The sequence below is a fragment of the Aptenodytes patagonicus genome, chromosome 5 (assembly GCF_965638725.1).
Source record: "Aptenodytes patagonicus chromosome 5, bAptPat1.pri.cur, whole genome shotgun sequence".
Classification (NCBI taxonomy): Eukaryota; Metazoa; Chordata; class Aves; order Sphenisciformes; family Spheniscidae; genus Aptenodytes; species Aptenodytes patagonicus.
Genome location: NC_134953.1, coordinates 5,291,924 through 5,313,284, shown reverse-complemented (window position 1 = coordinate 5,313,284; position 21,361 = coordinate 5,291,924). Strand labels below are relative to the sequence as shown.

Below are 21,361 nucleotides of genomic sequence, written 5' to 3'. Positions count from 1 at the left end.
TTGTGCTTAAGTCTTTGGCTTATCCAGTTACGTTTACCATGTTTTAAGCAAGGTAACAGCAGCTAATTTTTTTCTTGTAGCCAATGTCACTGGTTTCTTCTGCCTTGTTCTGAGTGTACTGCTAATACTCAAAGCATTCCTTAATACGGAGTTTTAAACTGAACAAACTAAACCCAGAACTGCTCAGTCCCCATGGTGCAAGTTGTGAGCCAGCACATGATAAGACAATATTTTTGACGTTTCTGATAGTATTTTAGAATGTTATGTGATTTCACCAGATTTAGGCACTATCATTCTTAATATTTCACTGGACAGGGTTTTTTATTTTATGATCCTGATTCTTTCCACCATTAAAAAATGGTAGTTACAGATGTGCTGCTTTATTGAGGTTAAAGTATTTGCCATTATTAGTTATTAATGTTTGGTTAGTGCTTGTATCTAAATCAGAATGCCCATTGTGCTAAGCACTGTACAAACACATTTGAAGAGAGAGTCTCTGCTCCAAAGGGTGGAGCAGATTTATACTTTAGTCCTTTCACCTTACTACTTAATGCTGCTTTTTTTGCACTTCAGTTATGCTTATCTAATGGATATGCCACTGGTGCCTCTCTGTAGTTATAGTAGTGATATTTAGATAGCCAGTTTTTATCTTGATCAAATACACGTTCCCAAAGCATTAAAAAAAATTCCAGCATATCATCAAATTGGCGGACAAAGACTTTGAAAAACCCCAGTGCCCAATGAAACACTGCTGGGTGGTCCTTTCTGGAAAAAAAGGAATGTTTCCTGTGTTTTAAAGATTTGTTTAGAATTGGGGATTAATTATAACTTGCCTGCACGTATGTTAGGATTGAGATTGCTGTGTTTTCAGTTCTACATGTATGGAAGATTATTATTCGATCTTAAGCATCTGAGCTGATGTCTGTCCGAACACTGGAAAGGGCTTCTCTGACCCCTGTAAGGTGCATTTGACAAAGCAAGCACATTGGAAATACTTTCTCCATTGCCTAGGACAGATGAAAATACTCCCTGAACTCAAGAGACCATTGGTTTGATCCACTGTAGTTTCTCACCTTCACTAAAAGAGGTCTTTAGTAAAGACCTTACGACTTCTAGTCCTTTATGAATGCCTGGAACACGGCAGTATCAGTTGCAGTATCGGTTGCAAGAGATTACAACTGTCTTTGTTAATTGCTCTGTTGTTATCTCTCATTAGTGTAGTGACTGTGCTTCCTATCTACTCTTTCTCCCTCACGTTAGTCCACAAAGGTCCAGGTTGTGGGTTTTGCTGGTTGTGTTTTTTAATCGGTGTCTATCTGCAGATACTTGTTAGTCAAGAACCTGTCTGATAGAAGATTGTCATTTGTTTCATCATGATACCTGCAGTAATGTTTGCTGTCGATCGTGTAACATTCTTCCAGTCTTCTCTTATGAAGTCTTTATACCTTTTTCTAATGCATCCCTTTTATCTTACAAAGCTGTTCATGTTGGCTTACCCATGTTGTGTTCTGCTATCCTGTTTGATTCCTAGATTTTTCCGGGATGAAATACATTTTTGCTTTACAAGGCTTCCTGAAACATACCTTCTCGTTAGTTTATTCCAGTCTGTAATAGCAGGGGCTTAGTCTGTGCTCCATGAAAGCTTTGAGATACTACCTTTTATAAATACTGCAGTGAACTAGACTATTTCACTTTAAAGCTTTGATTGCTTGATCCTAGGCTTCAGCTTTGAACCCTCTTTTCTCTATTTAACGTTCTGGCTCACGTTGCTGGACTGGTGCTGGAGTTCTCTGTGGTCATTGCTATGGGCGTCAAACAGGCTGCAGAGTTGAGCGCTTTCCCGGGAAGATTTTTAGCCTTTGCTGCTTTGTTACTATTTATTCTCTAGTATTCAGTGGCACATTTGCTTGGGCAAGAATTTGCAAAGAGGTTTTAGAAACCCCATTTTATTTTCTGCAACGTGAATCTGTGCTTTTTTTCAGCTGCCTTGCAGGAATTCCTCCTGTCAGATTAGCATGGTCTAGTGGTCTGCATCCAGGCTAGGAAAAGACCCTCTGAGCTCTAATCCCACATCTGATGTTGAAAGCATTGATCCTCTCCTCTTCAGGATGCTATGGATGACTGTGAATGTATGTCCTTAATGACTGGCATTACCCTCCTCCAGAGCAGTTCCTCTCTCCTTTCAAGACCCTGCTCTATAGATGTGAAAATCCTGTTTCTGTGTCGATGTCCAAACCCATTCTCTCCTTCCTGGTCTTTTTGTCAACAGTTACCTGAAAGGTCCCTCAGGGAGAGTGCATAGTTTCACCGGCAGAAATGTATCAGAACGGACAGAAATTTTCGCGTAGACCTGCCAGTTAGTAGCCTCACAGTCCGTCACCCTGGCGGCAACTAGATGTGATTTCACTGTGCCTTTAGACAATAGCTAGTCTCTCTGCTATTCTAACCCGAGTATTTTCCCCAAAGGATTAGTTTGCTACCTTAGCTTCCCTCTTTGTGAAACTAGGATGATGTTCTCTTCACGGGATTAGGTGAGGATTAGCTAGTGTTTATCAGCGACTTGCAGATAAAAGAAGTGCTTTGTTTACATGTATATCTTTTAGACTGCGTGGTCTTGATCACATGGCAGTGCTCAACTCTGCATTTGAAAAACACCTGATGTAGGACACTGCTACAAAATAATTGTTACAGACAGTTAAGATGTGCATATTTTTAGAATCGAATCCTGCTTCCAGAAAACTGAAGCATTTTGCAATTTGGAAATATTCTGCCCTATTCTTTTTTTTTAATTACCTTAAATTTTTTTATATTAGTGTTAATACATAGGATTTTTGTGATCCTACTGGAAATTTCAGTAACATTTCTGGCCTAATGGCTGTAAGTACTGTATAAAGGTAGAAGGAAACACAATGCCATCCTCCAAGAGTTCTCTTGCTAGACAGACAATGTTTGCTGTTACCTTTCCACACCAAATATCCCGGGTTCATGAATTAAAGTATCTGGAACCTGAAATTCACAGTGGTTTTTTTCTGCTTCTTTTATCATTTCTGAAAATAAAGGTTTTGCAGCAGCTGGAATCAGCTAACAGTCTTGTTGAAAATACATCTTGTTCTTCCCTAGGGATATTGGCTCTGTAGGGCTTTCTTAGTAACATGAACAGAGATGACTCAGAAGACAGAGGGAGAACAACTATGTTGTGTAGGAAGTTAAAAAATGCGGGGTTTACCTTTTTTTTTTTTTTTTTGGCCAACACCACAGTCAAGCTGCACTGCCTGCCTTTTTTTTTTTTTTTTTTTTTTTTTTTTAACCCTTCTTGACAGCATTTGGAACTGGAGCTGGTATCCTGAATAGATCTTAACAATCAAAGTGAAATCCAAGAGAGAACAAACCAGATGTTCCCAACAGCCATTTTTTTTCTTTCAAGAGGGTTGTGCTAATAAAGAGGTAGAAGGATGATACGTGTGTGTGGTATATGAGCAGGAGCAATCCCAGTGAACAGCTTTTTCTCTGATGTCAATGAAATGACCCAACATGTGAAATTTTGAAATACTGTAATTTCTAGTTTTCATAGCACCAAACTGTAGGTTGCTAATGTGGATTGATTTATATTGCAATAGACAAGATTAGATGGGTGGGGTATTGCATGAAGATATTGTTTGAATTTGACCAAATTTGGACAACGTGGCTTTTTGGGGGCTTTCTTCCGTGGGGAGGTACATATACAGGCTCTAAGCAGGGATAAAATGCAGTAGAAACTTGTTCTCAAAGTAAAATACAGGACCAACAGTATGTGGGGGCGGGGGGGGGGGGAATCGCACCTTCTTGGAGCCCATGTAATTACCCATTCTCCCTTCTCATTAAACAGTCAGCCAGTGCCCTCAGGTCTGTTCCTTGTTCCCTCTGTCCTTGTTCCCTGGGTTTCTGTTGCTCTTGAGGGTTCTCCTCGTCTCTTCCTCCACCCTCGTGTTTTCAAAATTACTTCAGTCTATTACCCTTCGAGAAAATTTCCTAATACTTGGCTGCAAACCCCTTCTTTCTTCAAGCCCTTAAGTAACCAGCTCCTTCCAGAAAACATTCCTGTGTTAATTTCCCTAAGAAATTTTTGCCCATGCCATCTTGTTTTTGAACTTTTATTGCATTTCTTTCAAGTTCCTTATGGAAGGAGCCAGTTCTTACGTGTTTGTGAAAGGCCATTTATATAGTCCCCAGACAGTAAGTAGTCAGGCACAGTCTGTAGGCAATAAATGCATCTCTCTAACCTTTCAGAAACCTTATCTTCCTTTAACATATTATCTTATCTTCTGCTTTCATTTCTCCTGTTTTCGACCCTCTGTTCTAGCCACTTTCCCACAATCTCTTAGTTTACATCGCTAAAATTAAAATTATCATCTGCTAGACTAACATGAAAGTACTTATCAACGTATAAAGGAGAAGTTAAGTTTTGTAAAGTACACTTAAAATGGTGTATTTAAAAAAAAGGATCAAATTAGTAGAGGTTGTATAAATGTAATGTAAGAGATTCAGCCTTCCTGCCACTGAAATTGTTTATGGTATTTTCCACCAGCTTGAGTAGGAGCAGGAGCTAATCCAAAATGGTCCTGACCAAGAATGGAGAATTTTATCTACCGTCTGCTTGGATAGCATCTTACTGCGTGTTTTACAGTAATATTTGATGTTCTGATGTCCATTTTGATTCTTCTTATCCAGATGTTCTGGGAACATAAAATAGATGTGGTTGCTATTTACATAGGATGTTTGCTCAGTGCTGGTATAAACTGCTGCTTTTCTACAGGCTGTGAAACAGAAATGCTGTCCTTGTGAAAAGCTCTGCAGAATTAACGGGGCTTGAAGTCTTGGGAAATCCTCTGGGTCCCTCGCTGCCCTCCCTCCTCCTTCCTCTCCTCTCCTCTCCTCTCCTCCTCGGTATATGCTCTCTTCAGTTTTAGCTTCTGAAGATGAAAATCTTACCCTGATAGTGTCTTGTGGGTATTACAGTCTTGGATAAAAAACATTTTTTGTAGGCTCTATTGGTCGTGTCAGGTTGTATTCTAGCCATTTTCACAGAAAACACCCTGAGGAGTTGCATACAACTCATCTGAAATGGTTTCCTATTTGGGATTGTTTAAGCATCCAACTCATATATATAAGTGTGTATATATATATATGTGTTTTTAAATCATCCTTTTGCACTGCTTTAACAGATTTGCTGTAGAAAATTGGTGCTAAAACCTGGTTCCATGTGTCATTAGGACTGTATTATTGTCTCTGTCATCCCAGTCCTCCACCCGAAATATTCACAGGAGGCTGGGAAGACTCATGCTGCAGTTCGGCGCAAGATCGGAAAACTGTTCCAGCGTGTGGCATCCATGCTGTGCTGTCTGTCTCGCTTTCTCACCCGCCCACCCCTCCCCACGGCTGCCTTGCTCAGGCCCATTCGCCTTTTCAGTGGCTGAGATAAGATGTCAATGAGAGGGGAGGGAGGGTTAGCAGAGCTGCCGGAGGAATTGATTCTTGTCTGCCTCTCCAAGCAGTCTGTCTGCGCAGCAGCACATGATACGGTTTTGCACAATACCCCGCTAATGCCCTAGTCAGCAGCTTCCAAGGGAAGAACTGTATTGAAAAAAAAATAATAGCAGTCCTCTGTGAGCTGCAGAGAGTGCATGGACCAGAGCTAAATTTGGAAAGCTAAAGCTTATTTCATGCAAGATTATTAGAATTATTTGGGTTTCCAAATGTGTGCTCACACACATGTACATATCACTGGCCAGCTTTTCCACGTGACTCGGCTGGATCCAAATGCAGTTGTTATTTATAGATGGCAAGAGCAGTGATGGCATTATCTTATAGCACTCCAGTCCTGAAATTACAGCACTCGTGTGCAGGGAGAGGGGGCCAGATGCCCTCTGTGAGAATTTAGGCAGGCTGCTCTTCTCTAAATGTCCATAGGATGAGATGGTCACAAAGAACCCTTCCCTTCTTCCCCATTTCTTTTTTGTTTTCGGACAGAGAAAAGAAAGGTATTGAAAAATCAGTGTGGGCTGTGATTTCTACTGGCTTCTTCCCTAGATGCATGTAAAAAGCAATTAGCCACCTTCATTTTTTTTACGTCTCCCCTATTCCATAGATAACCTATTTTTACCCATGTAAAACCATAAACATTCCCCTGAAGACAAGGAAACAGCAATTTCTAATCTGTCTAAAACTAGTGTTCATACTTAGGTTTTTAAATAAAACAGTCTCGTGTTCAAAACCGCTGTGTGCTTGTAGCTCAGCTAATTGAACTGAGGCGTGTACGTGTGCACTGGAGCCGTGTCTTCGGATACCGCCTGTGCAGAGAAACAGCTGGCTGATTTCCGCCTCTGCAGAGTGCCGTAGCCTTGGTGCTGGGGCCAGACTCTGAGCTGCAGCAGGCAATTCATCTAGCTGGGGGAAGAACACAAAAGAAAACCAGATAAATGTCTGCCAAAAAAAAAAAAAAAAAGAAAACCCAGTCAGATCAGATCCCTGGTCAGGTTCACAGGGTGGTCAGTGCAAAGAGATGCTTCAACACAGCTGGGAGCGTGCAAGCCACAGCAGGGCATGGGCACAGACAGCAGAAGACAGGGCTACCTGAAGGCAGTGCTGCTGCTGAACACTTTGGATCATGAAAATACAATCAAAATAATCTGAAGATCAGGGTAGGCTTATTTAGATGTTTCTTATTTTATGTGAACTTGAGTTTTCTATGTGGCCCTAATCGTAACAGAGCATAGATCATTTGCTAGTTTTGCTTTATTGGTAATAAATGAAATAAACATAGTGCACGTTGTGTCTTAAAGGGTATCGGAATGCCTTAACAAGAGCATCTGTGGCTCACAAAGTCTGCCTCTTTAATACAACCATGTTTGAGGTGAGAAATGTCCGTTAGCCCAATGGACAGAGCTAGAAGAAACGAACTTTCAGGGTACAGAAGCCCTTCTCTTGCTCAAATTAGTTACCAAGTTCCTAATGCAGCTTGGGAACAATTATTTGGCATTTAACTTTGGTATGTTAATTGAATGTTAATTAATTAAGCTGTTCTCAAGAAAAGGTGATTGGTACCAGAGGAGCAGAGCAGGTTGCTAGCAAAGGGAAGATGACAGGATTTGTGGGGTTGGTGGGACACAGAGGGAAAAAGAGAAGTAATGACTTTGTTAGAAAACTAATGCATTAACTGGGGGGTGAGATGGGAAACATCGCTGCCTTGAAATTGCAGTGCATGCACACGTCTGTCTGCTCTGTATTGTTCAAGCAGAAATAAGTAAGTTAAAAACTCCTGTAGGCGGAGTTTCTCTCTGCTGATGTCCTTAACTGTTTTCATGTTCAGCACATAGAGATTATTTTTTACGTAGCTCTAATATTCTTTCAGAATGAAAAACAAGATACAAGGATAGGGTCAGAGTGCTTTCAGCTTACTTCTGTTCAAGTACAAAGTTTGTATAATGTGAAAAATGGTCCTGCAAGCCCCAGCTTTGAAAACTAACTTTTTTTTCCTTCCACACTTAAAGAGAAGTTGGCAAAGGTTGTATTGCACTAATAGTACAAAAATAAAAAAATTCTGAGGACACCTGATAAAACATTCTTTTCCCATAAAAATGTAAAATAATGTAAAATGAAAGCAAAGAGCGAGACTGCAGAACCAAGAAGCAAAAGTTCCTAAAATAGCTTTTGGTCCTTCTCAGAAGTTCTGGCTGCGCAATGTTAACTTTGGAAACACGTTTCTGCTATAAATTTTGGTTGTGTGGTTTTTGTAATTTTTTTTTCCCCCTTCTTGAAAGCCTCTCCAGATGTTTTACAGTTGTTGTTTGAAAATGTTCCATGGCAGGCACTGAGACTGCGGGCACAGAGCAGTTACCCCTTGATGTGGTGGTTGTGGTTTTTCCTTGCAAAGAGAGGAAGGTGTATGATCCTCTCTGTTCTGGGACTCGTTCTGTCACAAATAGCGTGACTTTCAGCACATCACCTGCTCTCAGTTTCTTTCATCTTTAAAACTTAGCCAGCAAGCCGTGCAGCTGGATGGCCACTTCAGCAGTCTCTGCAGGAACTCCCCGCTCTCTAACTGCAATGTTAAGTATTTTTTACATTTCTTGTCTTTTTGGAATAATTATAAATACAAGCCAGATTCAATAATATTTTTCCGATGCTGGCTGTTTGATTGAAATTCCTGTGTTCACAATCATAGATTCATTTGATTGTAAAAGACTTCAAAAAGTTATCTGTGCTATGCCCCTTTGCCTGAAGAATCCCTAATGCCGTTCTTGCCGGATGTTTATCTGACCTTGCCTCGGCATCTCCATTCCTGGAGATTCTTCAGCTTACCCCTTAAGGTATTTAGGAGTATTAGGATGCTCCTAATACCTAACCTGTGTCTTTTCTGTCTCTTTGTTGGGTTTTTTTGTGTGTGTGTGTGTTTCTACTGTGGATATGGATAATGCTTTGTTCCTTAGTAAATTGGAATACTGCTCTCATTTTTCTCTCTTCTAAAAAAAAAAACCAAAAACAAAACAAAAAACCAAAACAAAACCACCAAACCCCCTACTCCATGCACCATCTTTTCTTGCAGGTTATATTGATAATATTTTTCCTAATCATTCTGATGACTTTTCTCCCCTTTCTGTGGTTGTACATTGTGGTGGGGTAGAGAGAAAGGAGAACTGTGCATCTTTCAGACTTGGCTTCCGCTCACGCAGCCGAGGTGGCTGGTTGAGTTTGCTGCGGCAGCATGGCACAGCTCAGCCTCTGCGCAGCTATTGCTTTCAGCTCCGCTTCCGTGAATTCCTGCCTTTGGAGATGTTCTCACCCTGTTGTTGGGAAGGTGCGCAAGTGTCGTACTTGGTACTTGTCCCTGCTGGATGTAGTTTCAGATCATTTCTCCAGCTTTTCAAGATGATTTCAACACCAAAATTCTGCAGTGAACTGATGCTTCTTTCCGGCTTATGCCATGTGTAAATTGACCCAGAACGTGTTCTAGCCCTTTATCCACCCACATCATGGATATCCATAAATGAAGCATTCGGTAATTTCAGACCCAGAACAAACTCCTGCAAAAACCCATCCGATGATGCTTGTTTCTATTACTGACTCTTGGTTTAATAGTTCAGTAAGCTTAAGTTTCCAGCCATTTTGTGTTGTGTTCAGCTAGACCTTATTTCCTTTGTTTATTTGAAAGAATGTCACGTAAAGCAGCACTGAAGCCTCACTAAAATCAAACTAATCTATGCTCAAGGTCTCTTGTCTGCTAGTGTAAAGAAAGTACAGAAGTGTGGCATGATTTGTTCCTGACAAATCCATTTCGGTTACTACTCTTTTTTTTACTTTCCTCTTGGTCCTTTTGAATAGTTTGGGTATTTTTCACCAGCAGGAAACTGGACCTCCAATTCTGCAGTTATTCCTTTTCCTTTTTTGAAGACAGCCACTAGAGTTTCCCTTTTCCAGACTTTCATCGTCGTACTGATCGTGCATGGATTCCCTGTGTTCAAACTCTGGTTAAATGCCTCTGGTATTTTTTTTCTGGCACTTTTGGGTGTTAGTGGTAGTGTTAGCTCAGGAGTTGTTTACAGTAGTAATTGGAGAGCTCAGTATGGATTAAGTGAAACTGAGCCTCTAACCTACAGGTCACCAGTTTGAATCTAGCCAAAGATGGGTTAAAGTGAGTCACTTCCATTTTTCGGATGCTTGTATTATGTGTGAAATCTGTTGATGACTAGAACTGGCATTACAAAATAAAAGTGTACAGCAGTAATGAAAGACGCTGTTGTTTGAAATCTAAGCAGTGAAACCAACAATTGGATGAGTAAGAAAACAAGCAGTCTAATGCTATTGGAGTGCATTTCCTTTGGAAAGCCGTATCCAAGATTCACTTATTGGTGGCCTTTCACCAGCTTTGTCTTCTCTTTATAATGGGGCATGTTTTCAGATGTAGCAACGTGGGTACAGCTAAGCCTAAATGAGATGCTTACGTATTTTATCTGGATCCGTGCAGAGTGTTTTGTGCTTGCCAAATTGAGCCCTTGTTGCTATCTGTTGTAACGTATTACTTCAAAGTTAATGTAGTGAATCTGGTAAGATGCTCTGCCAAGTTTTGGCAAGTGTAGAAGGAAATTGGGGAATCCCGGTTCCACTGAAGTCATGGGATAAGGATAGCAGTATTCAAATCTGTGTCTCCAGCATGTACTATTCCAATTGGCAGGAGCTTTTGGGAAAGCCTATATATATGTGTGTGTGTGTGTCTTGAGAGGTATTTGTAAAGAGCTGAAAGTATGCCAAGGCAAGCTGGACCCATATTCAAGACCAGACTTGTATGTGGTGTCACTCTCATGCAGCAGCCTTGAAAGCACATGCTAGATAACTCTCAGGTTTGCAGTAAGGCTTTTATTGAATAAAACCTCTGTTAATTAATTAGATATTACATTCCGTTTAATTAGGCATTCCCTGCGTTATCTATTTTGCTACAAACTGGCGTGGTGTTTGTTTTTTTAATGATAATACATAACTGCATTCTAGATCCTACCGGGGCAAAGCTGGGTATTTCTGCAGGACACAGCTGTAGCTATAGTAATGAAGGAGGCATTGGTGATAAAGGACATTACTTGGATATTAGTGGTAGAAACACGTATCATACCCTGTTTCACAATGTTGAACCATGGCTGTTGACTTTGTGTTCCTGTTGGGAGTAGCGGGGCAGTTCACGCCTCCCAAAGCAGGGTTTGAGCCAGCCGCACCCTTTGCTCTGCTGGAGAATTCAGTTCCACGCAGTTCGCTGTGCGGCCGCTGGGACTAGCACTTTTTCGACCTGTGTGCATTTGCAGGTGCTACCAAAGATGCAACTTGCTCTCCTCACTGCTCTACTAGTGGAGCAGGTTTGCGTTGGTACTTTTAACTTCAGATAAAATCAGTCCGTTTAATCCAACTTGTTTACTTGGACTGTTTAAGCTAACATCACTGATTTTGCCTGATGGAGAACAGCAAGTACAGTCCTCAGCTGCTCCAAAAAAGCAGCCAGCTGGGGTGTAAGCCTCCCAGGATGAGGTGGGAGCAAACACCTGGGAGCAAGCACGGGCTCTGTGCCATGGGCTCCATGCCGTGGGCCCCTGCATGCGGAGTGGGCATCTGCTGGCAGCCGGAGAGGAGGGGTGGACTCTGTGGGAACCGCTGCGAGACCATGTTGAACAGCCAGACTGCTGAGAAATGACTGCTTCTGCTTTGTAATTGGCATTATATATACTCCTTTTGTGCTCTCGGCATTGAGGCAGATACAGAGCAGAAGCTTGTGTAATGACAGGGGTAGGGCTCGTCTGTCGCAGGGTTAGGACATATAGCGGTACCTGGAAAGAACTGAAGAGGAGGGGCAAACACGCATACTCTGAATCTCTCCTAATGAATAGTTACGTCCTATTTCCTTTGTGGCCTTGCTTTCCTGCCCTGACTGACTGTCCGACGGGTTAGCCGGCCATTGCCAGGCTCTGCTGGAGTGTGTGAGGAGGACAGCTGGAGGAAAATCAATCCTTGAAATAGTTTGGGATGACTAGTTTCTCCTTCTCTCTCCATTTCCCAGCTCTTTAAAAGCAAAATGGCTTTAAAACATGAGGAAAACATCCGATTTACTGCTTCCCAAAATTGTGGACAAAGATTTCATCCTTTTAATGCAATTGAAGTTATTTTTCTAATACTACAGCACATTGAGCATTAGGTAGTTAACATTTTTAATATATTTTTCCAAACAGTATATAGTCTCCATTTTTCTGTGGAAAAAGAATAACATTCTTAAATAACCAAAACAATAGTTACTTCCACTCCTCTCCTCCTCTTCTCTGCTTCCCTTCCCACCCCACCAAATTATCTCACTGGATAATTTATAAAAACTGTATTTAGATTGCAGTCTATACAGAAGAGGATAGAAAGCCCTCGGTAGCTCTGTATTCCACTTATCTGGAATTCTCCATGTAAAAAATATGAATTTGTTTCTAAGAGCAATATAAAATAAATGGATGTGATCTGTGAAAAAATGCTGTATTTTCTTACTTAGGCTGTAAATATCTTTTCAGCCAAACACATTTCCTTCTGAGACACGAAACCAAACTAGCGAGACGGTGCTGAACAGATAGTTCTCCGAATCAAACTCCTCCTTTTTTCCTAATATTTTCATTGCAGTGAGTAAGAAATATGGGTCTGCCAGTCTGCCTATTGAACTATCTACTGCAGCTTAACTGCAGCAAGGAAGCGGTAATCCTATTGTGCTCCTCCAGCAGTCTCCCGGGAAGCAGAAGGCATTGAAATTACTGAGCTGTTGTCCTATCCCCTCCTCACCTGTCTTTGTGGCTGTAAATACAGCGTCTGCCTGTAAATAACAGTTTGCTGCACCTTTAAGCATGTTCCCTAACAAGAGGCGGCGATTTACTGAGGTGATAAGCTGTAACTAATACTAGGGTATCATAATAGGTAAATAGATTAGCACTGTGCTTCTCTGTATTTTGCTTTCTAGGGAGCCCACTGGCTCATTCACTCGGAGATGCTTACTACGGCACTTTGCACCGCACCGAGTTAAATCAGTCAGTTACAGGATTGCAGCTGTCGGTGCTGGTGTGGATGCAGCTAATGAAATGCATTAGTGAATCTGTGGGGTAACATTGATCGCTTAGCCTGTATTCCTTCCCCTTTCTGTTCCCTGGCCCAAAAGGGATTGTAATGGGCTGCACCAATATCCGATGCCATGGCTATAAACTATCCAGTTTATATCACAGCTCAAAGCTGCGTCATCAGCATCCATCACGTATTTGTTACAAGTACGCCGGCATCATTTGTCGTCAAGAAGTAAGAAGTAGCATGGGCAGCCTGGGCGTGAGCCGTGGCTTCCCCCAGCTTGAGTTCCTTGGTTTTCCTAATGGAAGGGCCCGGCGTTTGCGAAGCGGTTGTGATGCTACTGCTAGGTGATGGACACACACAGCTCTGAGGGACAGGAAGGTGCCATGGGGCGGGCAGCAGAGGCCTTTGTTTCCATACTGCCTGGCAGGTTTTTGGCACAAAAGGGCCCTCACAGGAAAGGAACAGTACTGGGGGATGTGGCCGGTCCTAATAATTGTGTCGCAAATCTTGTGATATTTGGCACGTTCTTAAAGACCTGGCTCCTAGAGGCGGGGGATTAAATAACAATTGCTTCCTTTCTCTTTCAAGCAAGGCTTAGCTCTGTGGTTGCAGAGAAATGCTTGAAATGTGACTCAGGCTGAAGGGGAAAAAAATAAATCTTTGCCTTCCAGCCCTCTTCCCTTTCCTTGTCCCCAGGATCCCAGCATGGATACACTGCCATGTCTTATGATTTTTTTCAATGAAAGTGTTTAAAACTATTGGACGCATCCAGAAGGATATAAAGTGTGGCCAACTGTGGGTGTGTGGGAGTATTTATGAGTATTTTAAGGAGAGGTTGGTCACATTCTGTGCTGAGACACACTCTTGCAACGTCTGGTCCTCTTCAGAGAAGGGAGAAACAAAAATGGGACTGGGTAGCAGCAAGCTGAATATCTCTGAACAGGTTTTTTTCTCTCGCTTCCTTAGGGAAACCCCTTGGGCTCCTCGTAATTGAAATTTCTCTTTATTTTTAAATCTTTCTGTTTTTCTCTATTTCACAAATGTGAAAGCTGAGGCTGTTCATTTCTGTGTTGGTTTCTTAATGCAGTCATCGGTAGCAAATCAGTATTGATCTATTCCTATGAATATACATCAACGCTTAAAGTAAAATGCAATCCCATTAAGAATGATACAGGTTTTGCAAATGGAGAAAAGTAGGTCAAATATTGCACCAAGCATCCCAGAGTGTGTCCCTTTAAGCCAAATAAATGTGTGAATACACTTAAACTGTCAGCACGTCATTTGATTGCCATTATTATGCATCTTTTGGCATGAGCTGGCAGAGCCCTCTGTGACTGAACAGGGGTTGAAAACGTCAATTCTGATGTATTTACCAGGTTGTATTTTACACCTGGGCTGCGTACGGGGGTGTGTGTGGGGTGCACGTTTAAGGATTTTTCCTTCCCCCCCCCCCCCCCCCCCATTGCAACAGTTGACTTGAACTTAAGCAGGAAAGCCACATCATTATATGCAAGGGGCATTGTAGCAATGCAGCACAGGAACGCGATTTAAATCCGATCATTAAACTGCCGCAGCAAGAGGCTGTGAGAGACGGTGTGGATGGTCCATCTGCAAAATCTGTGCTCCTGTTGTACAAGGAGGAGGGGCGGAGGGGGGAGAAAAAGCAGCTGCTTGGCTGTGCTATGAGAGGGAGAGACTGACTGTTGGCACCATCTGTAGCTGTCCTTTGTGCTTGCTGCTTTATCTGTTCATTATAGTATGATACTGAATTTCTCGTGCTTTGAGTGTAAATGAGTTGAGATGTGCCTAATACTGTCAGCATAAAAAGCAGTAACTAAGTACACTAAAGATGAATAGTGTAATCTGTAAATTCATTTTGAGTTTGTTTCATCTTGCTTGAATAGCCCAGGAAGTGATGTTCTCCAGAAGCCAGCTGTACCAGATGTGTGTGGGGGGTATATATTCATCTTACCAAGCGGAGAGCAGAGCAGTGGAGGCGGATGGGGCAGGGGAGAAGGGAGGCCGCCCCAGCATTCGCAGCAGAGGAGAGCAGGCTCCGTTAGAGGGTTCTTGCTCCTGCTGAGCAGGGTGGAGGGGGACTGGTAACTCCTAAGGCGGCTACAAACATCTCTGTTTTCATTCCATGCACAAACACGGACGCAGGGAAGAGAGCAATTATTATACATGGTACATGAGTTGAAATGTCCCGGGGGAGGAAAGGTTAAACCTCTCTGTAATGAGTGCTGTGATAGGGATGAGTAAATTTGCTACGTTTTATACCTGCAGTCGCTTAGTTTCTAAAAACATGAGTCCTCTCCAGAGGACTTGTAGAATGAAACCATCCAGCTTATCTTGAGGACTTCTTTGTTCTTTGACGGTTTACATTGCACCTTTATAAACGTGTGTATCCGATATTGGTAATAATAATAATAACAACTCATTAAGATCTTTTCTTGTCTTCACCTCACCAAAGCAATGCTATCTCATTGGCATATTCCTTTTCCGGGAGTTACTCTGCTTTTTTTCCAAGCAGGTTTGGCTTTTGTTTGCAGATACATGCCCTCAGACCCATCGGGTTGTTGCTTTTTATCTTATTTGTCAAGTGCGTATAGGTGTGCAGAAGGAGCAGCTCCCTCCTCCCATCAAAGCCTCGTTTAAAATGGACGATTTCCATTTGACACTGTAGTAATTACGCTCGGTTGTGGAAGTGCTCAGCATCCACTATTACTCTGCGACGGCTGCATTTAGCGTTCGGCAGAACACTTTGTTCGTGTTTCTCAGAGCTCAAGTGGCCGTGGTGTGTGGGAAGAAACCCTGCGAGGCAGGGATTTGTATCTCCAGGCAGCTGGAAAAGGGGGAGGGGGGGTCTTTGTCACTGGCACATTAGTAATGATATGCCAGGGATAAAAGGTGAGTATAATTTGATCAAATGCTTGTTGACAGATTCCTTGGCTAATAGAGAAGCAGCTTAGACTGACACTCGTGCTGGAACGTTTCACAGAGCTCGGGGGAATGCTTTCTGTAGGCTACATGTGAGGCTGACAATTTCCGAGTGACCATATTTAGTTACATAAAGAAGCGGTGTCCCCTTTTTGTCACAGCAGAGCTCTGAAATGCCTCCCTAAACACCGCTCTTGACCTTCTGCTTGATAAATGCAATTAAATTACTACCTCTCCTTTGTCCAAATGTGTGATTAATTCACGGGAATGGCCCGGGCTTTAAGTATTTTTCTTGTGTGGCCATTGAACTTGAGAAATTCTAATTGTTTCTCGTACTGGTGAAAAATCATATTTGTGGGTGTTCTTGGCAAAGCAGATTCCTTTTTTTCCCCCCTACAAATACGACTTTACAATTAGTCTCTTTGGAATTTGTTCTAAGTATGTGTTAACAGTACCTGTGAGTAGCTACTGGAAAAAGGTGGTGGTGTACCCTGAAATGATAGTTTGCTACTGCTTATGATTATGTTATTTGGTGAAAAGACAACCATTAGAAAAATGAGAAATGAAAATAAAAGCCTCAATTTTAGAAAATTCTGCACTTGTCTCTTTTAAACCAGCAAGCCTAAAATTACATGTAGAGCTCTCCTACTCTGAACCGCTGTGGCAGCTTGGGTTTTGAGTAGCCTTCTGGTTCTCACCTACTTGTGCAATCTGTTGATTTGTGTTCGGTTCATAACACCTAACTAAGCACTTAGTTAAAAATTAAATACGAAGCATTTTCTTGTTCTGAGGGTTTTGTAAAGCATGCTTTAAAGAAGGAAAAACCCCAAGCGCTTCCACCTGAGAACGTTTCTTCAACTGCAGAATTTTGCAATTCGTTCCGGTGAAACTCTTCACTGTGTCATACCTTGGTGACTTTTTACCGGAGCCACTTCTGATGCTGGAATTAAACAGGCAGCTTTAAGGCTCAGACGGGTGTTGCTGGAGGCTTCAGCGGGGTGTCTCGGCTGGGTGCGCTCATGGGAGCCGGATTTCACCCACAGTCACTTTCTGGGGCTCTGCTTACTACAAAGCGGGTGGTTTCTCTAACAGGGGCTGGTCTTTTCTGAGTGTGGGTGCGTAAGGGAGAGGCCACGTTTTCAGGGATGATGACCCCTTTCATGTCTTCAGAGGGAGTTGCAAGCTTTTCATCCCTCTAGGAAATCTCTGCATCTTGGTAGTTCATTAGCGTGATTTTTCTGTAAGCACAGAATTACCCTCATTGACCAGAAGATTAGGCACATAATGGAAATACACATTTAGGGTTTGTGCTGGGTCAAATACAGATTTAAGTGCCTAACTTTGTATCCATACATTAGTGTGGCCATATTCTCCTGTTTATCTATTCAAGACTGGTAGCTGATAGCAGTTTTGGAAATGAATTCTTGCACATGGGTTTCTCTTTGTGCCTCTCCAATTAATCTTTTGCACAAAAATAGCTGAACAGAAAAGAGATCTTGTTGTTCTTTGCTCCCCTCTGTGAATGATGTCTTCTGTATGTTTTTGTTACGTTTCTATTAGTGTGAAATGAATTCTTCTGCGTCTTTTCACTTACCACAGTTATCCCATGTCCTTGTGCCTCATCCATTCTTCATCTCTGTGCCGCTCAGCTCAGACAAGTTCTCTCGTGCCTCCTGGGCTGTGCAGAATGTTTGTAACTTGTGTAAAAACATTATAATGATAGTGTAGGGCAATTACAGACTCAGTCTGATAGGATAATAATGTGAGTGGTGGTTCGTGGACAAGCTTTTTGCTCCTGGGGTTTGTCTGTTGGGATTGTGACTCCTGTTACAGTAGCTCGCATCTGCGCTCGGCTGTGCCGGTTCTTCAGTTGTGCGCTTACTGTCATTGTGTTCTGTTTGCGCAGCGCTGCTTTCGTCGTGGTGTGAGGAGCTGGGACGGCTCTTGCTGCTTCGCCACCAGAAAAGCCGGCAGAACGATCCTCCAGGGAAGCTACCCATGCAACCCCCCATGAACTCTATGAGCTCCATGAAACCCACCCTCTCTCATAGGTGAGTCTCAGCCCAGTCCGTAGGAGTGGCAGCCTGTACCGATGTACTGCATGACAGATCTGTTAATTGAAATGCTTGTTACCTTTGACGGAGGTAGCTACACTGTTTCATGCACTGAACAGCACTACAGCCAACAGGGAATCTGTAATTACAGCAAGTACTAAATAAACTCAGGTTTTGTCTTTACTATTGCCTGGTGCACGGTGAAGTGGCACTTCCATCTTCAAATCTGTGCTCAGATCAAGTGGGCTTGCTTTCAAACTTCAAGTTGCGCCCTGGAGATAAACTTGTACCATGTCTCTCACCAGACATTTTCCTACTGTTTATTTAAATACAACTGGCTTTTCTTGAGGTTGAAAACATTTCATTGATGTTTTGTTTTGTAAGTGTCCTTAGAAATGCATTGTATACAAAGCAATTGTATACTGGGCGTAGCCATAGATGGGAGAATGTCCTATACCACCTTATATCAGGTGAGGGTCACAAAGCACTTCTGTTAATTTAGAGAAAATGTGAGCATTAAAGGACACTAGAAGAAGCTGAAGATGTGAAGCCTTTGATTACCAAATTACGTGGGGGAGCAGTATTTGTATTTCTTGTCTGCAGAGCCTAGGTCAAGGCAAAAGCTGAAGAGTAAGTGTAGACAGGATTAAACGTTCATTTCATGCTTTATGTTTCCGGGAGGTTTTTTTAAGGCTTTCTTTCCCTCAGCATCACATTAAAGAAATCACAAATAGTATAAATTTTTTTAGTGTAGGGCACTTTTGTTCATAAAGGATTACAAGAGTGCGGATGAGGCTAAATTCTTTGTACCTAGATTCCATGGTAGCATAAGTAACTTGAACTTTTGTGTTAGAATGGAGCTTAGGGACATCTCTGTACCAGTGCATTTGCATGTGTGGATTCATCTGGAAACCACTTTTGGGTTTGGGTTGGGGGTTTTTTTTTTCCTTATTTTTGTTGTATTTATGGGAAAACCATGCAAACGTTATGCCTTTTATTACAGCCCTTGAGAATAAAGTAGTTTTTTGTAGTATAACTAGTATAATATCACTGACTTTCAGAGTAGCTGGATTGCCTCTTTTTTCAGTTGCCTATGAAATGATCGATTGTAAACACACTTAAAAAAACCCAGAAAACCTTTTATTCTAAAATAACTTATTTTTACACCTGGGGGGAAAGCTTTGCAGAAGCCGAGGTGAAATTAGCGGCCAGTCTGCAGAGAAATTGTGGTGCAGTGTATACGCTCTCCTAGGTGTAGTTTTGTAGTTTTTAGATGCCTGATTCTCATCCGGCCTTTTAGCCTCTGTTCCCCTAGAGTCTATAAAGTAAGGATGAAAGCACTGTTCTATCTTACAGAGGCTGTGTGCTACATTATTAGATAAGATAGGCACAACTCTTTTCTTTCATGGCAGTTTTCCACTAAAACTCTGTCACATGTCAAAAAATAAATACTTTCTTCTGCTAAACCTAAATACCAGCATTTCTGGCAATACTGGGGTACCCAATATTCTACCTAATAGTAGAACATCCTGCCCAGTATCAAACAGTCCCTGTAAATTAAGTATTACCCTTGAAATGCTTTACTAAGGAAGACACTGGGCGTCAGTTCTAAATTACTGCTGTTTGCCCATGAGATGCCCCTCTAGAAACATAATTTCTGTGGCATAACTTCTTATCTATAATAGCTGCAGCAGCCTCTTAGGGGTTTGGAATACCTGCATCGCTGCTTCGGTGTGCGCTGTTGTCTCATCTGTAGTTTAGCTATAGCCATGACTGCTCAAAATCTCTCAGGTGGTACATTAGAATGAGACATCTTGTAGCTCTCCAACTTCTTTTTCCAACTGGAACTGTTTATTTTCATGGAAGTTTTGTAATCAGTCTGTAAGACAGTAGTGAAGTATGGGGTGAAGAAGAATTGAGGTTTGTTTGAATTAAACAAAAGATGAAAAGCCATTAAGTACGATCCCAGTGATAAAAGTTGTTGATGAAGCAACATTTGTATTTGCATTAGATTACATTTAGGTCAAAAGCTTAGTATTAAAGTTCGCAGTATCTTACCTCTAATTCACAAGGTTTTTGTGTGAATTCAAACAACAAAAAAAAAAGTATGCTTTGTATTTCCTACAAGATACTAATGTAGCCAGCTACTTCAAGTTTTGTAAAAGAATTAGATATTAGATTAGAACAACCAAGAGCATATTCAAGAACCTTATGTGGCTTAACAGAGGGGATATAGGATATATGTCAGCTGCTGAATATCACTAGACAAAAAAACCTCTTCCCCTGTCATTGGACTATCTTGAGTACTTCACACAGAGCTTTTTCTGCTGTTACTTTACTAGCAACAAAATTGCCCAGAACTCTAGTCAGGGACTAGAATCCCAATGTACCTGGCACTGCAGAAACACAGCTGCTTAGTCTCAAAGTTGAAACAGGGCTCGGCTAGTTAAAATAAATTCTGACTCAAGAATGTATCGCAAGAATCTAAATCTAAGGATTCATATTTAAGAAACTGGGGGCACGTACACTGGAGGGAATTCAGGTATGGCCCATTTTAGGGACAACCTTTTATTTTTAAAAAGCTAATTGAGTTGTGGGAGAAAGCTGAAGTAGACAGATCAAGGAGAGCTTTGATAGTGATACTGTTGATCGATGAACAGAGAGAACAGAATAGAAGCCATACAAGGATGTGCACACACGCAACATGCTTTCAGAGTAGGGACTGTATTGTGCTAATTTCTTTCTAAATTTAGTTTTTCATTAACAGAATGGTTGAGTGTGGCATATAGAACAAAAATTCAGCTAAATACCTACTTCCTAATGTAGGGCGGTTGGCTGGGCTGCAAACTCCTGTGCTTTATGAACAGCATGAGCACTGGATTCTCAAAAAAAACCCCTCAACCTTTTTTTTTTTTTTTTTTTTAAATTCAGTGCAGTGTAATAATAGCTCAAACTTGAATGTGGGACTCACTGATTTTGGGGTGGGGGTTTTTTAGTTTTATTTTTAGACTTTTTTACCGATTCATGTGGGTAAACGTCACTCCTGTACTGAAGGACCAGTATGAGACCTATCCACCTCCGTAATCCTCTATAACTTCTAATTTAAGTCCTACTTAAAGGATTTATGGGGGACTTGAGGAGACCCGGTAGTCTTTGGGCTGGCCCTTCTGCATAGAAGTGAAATTGCACGCTTTCTAGCTTGCGGGGAGTAATGTAGCTTCTTTGTGTTGTAGTTTTCCAATCTGACATAATGTCTGTAATAAGATACTACTCAAGGTGGCTGATTTTTTACTTTTAAACGAATTTAAGGTCTTTGGCAAATGCTGTTATGCAAGTACAAATTACTGTCGTCATACACCTTCCTTTGCTTTGATCAAGTTCCTACTTAACACTCCGTTGCATTAAGTGGTGGACCTTTACACGTGGATCAAATTGAATCTTGGTTGAAATGGGTACAGTTTCCGTCGATCCCGGCAGGAATTGCACTGTAGTTCAGTTTAAGGTGGATCTGACCCGTGCAAGCCCTAGGGCGCTTCTCATTTCCTGCATAGCTTGTAGTAAAGCTTACTTTGTCAACAAAAACACCTGAAAATAGACAGCTGCTAGTTACAGTTCAGTATCTTGTCATGAGTGTTCATCGGGTTCTTACTGTCTTCTCTCTTGCTCCAGATTTTGGTCTTCTGTATTAATTGCCAGCTGTCTTGCAGTTAGTGACCAAAGGGTAGTAATGCCTGTATAGGGCAGTCAAGATGGATGAAAAATATGAA

General features: G+C 41.7%; 1 protein-coding gene across 12 annotated transcripts in view; it reads left to right on the top strand.

The window, feature by feature from the left end:
- Positions 1-21,361, top strand: part of ZMIZ1 (zinc finger MIZ-type containing 1) — a 364,718-nt gene that overhangs the window by 292,227 nt on the left and 51,130 nt on the right. For all 12 annotated transcript variants that reach the window (XM_076338397.1, XM_076338398.1, XM_076338399.1 and 9 more), the window contains one exon: positions 17,447-17,591. In XM_076338397.1, the coding sequence (XP_076194512.1) occupies positions 17,447-17,591 (145 nt within the window). The remainder of the gene's footprint in view (positions 1-17,446; positions 17,592-21,361) is intronic.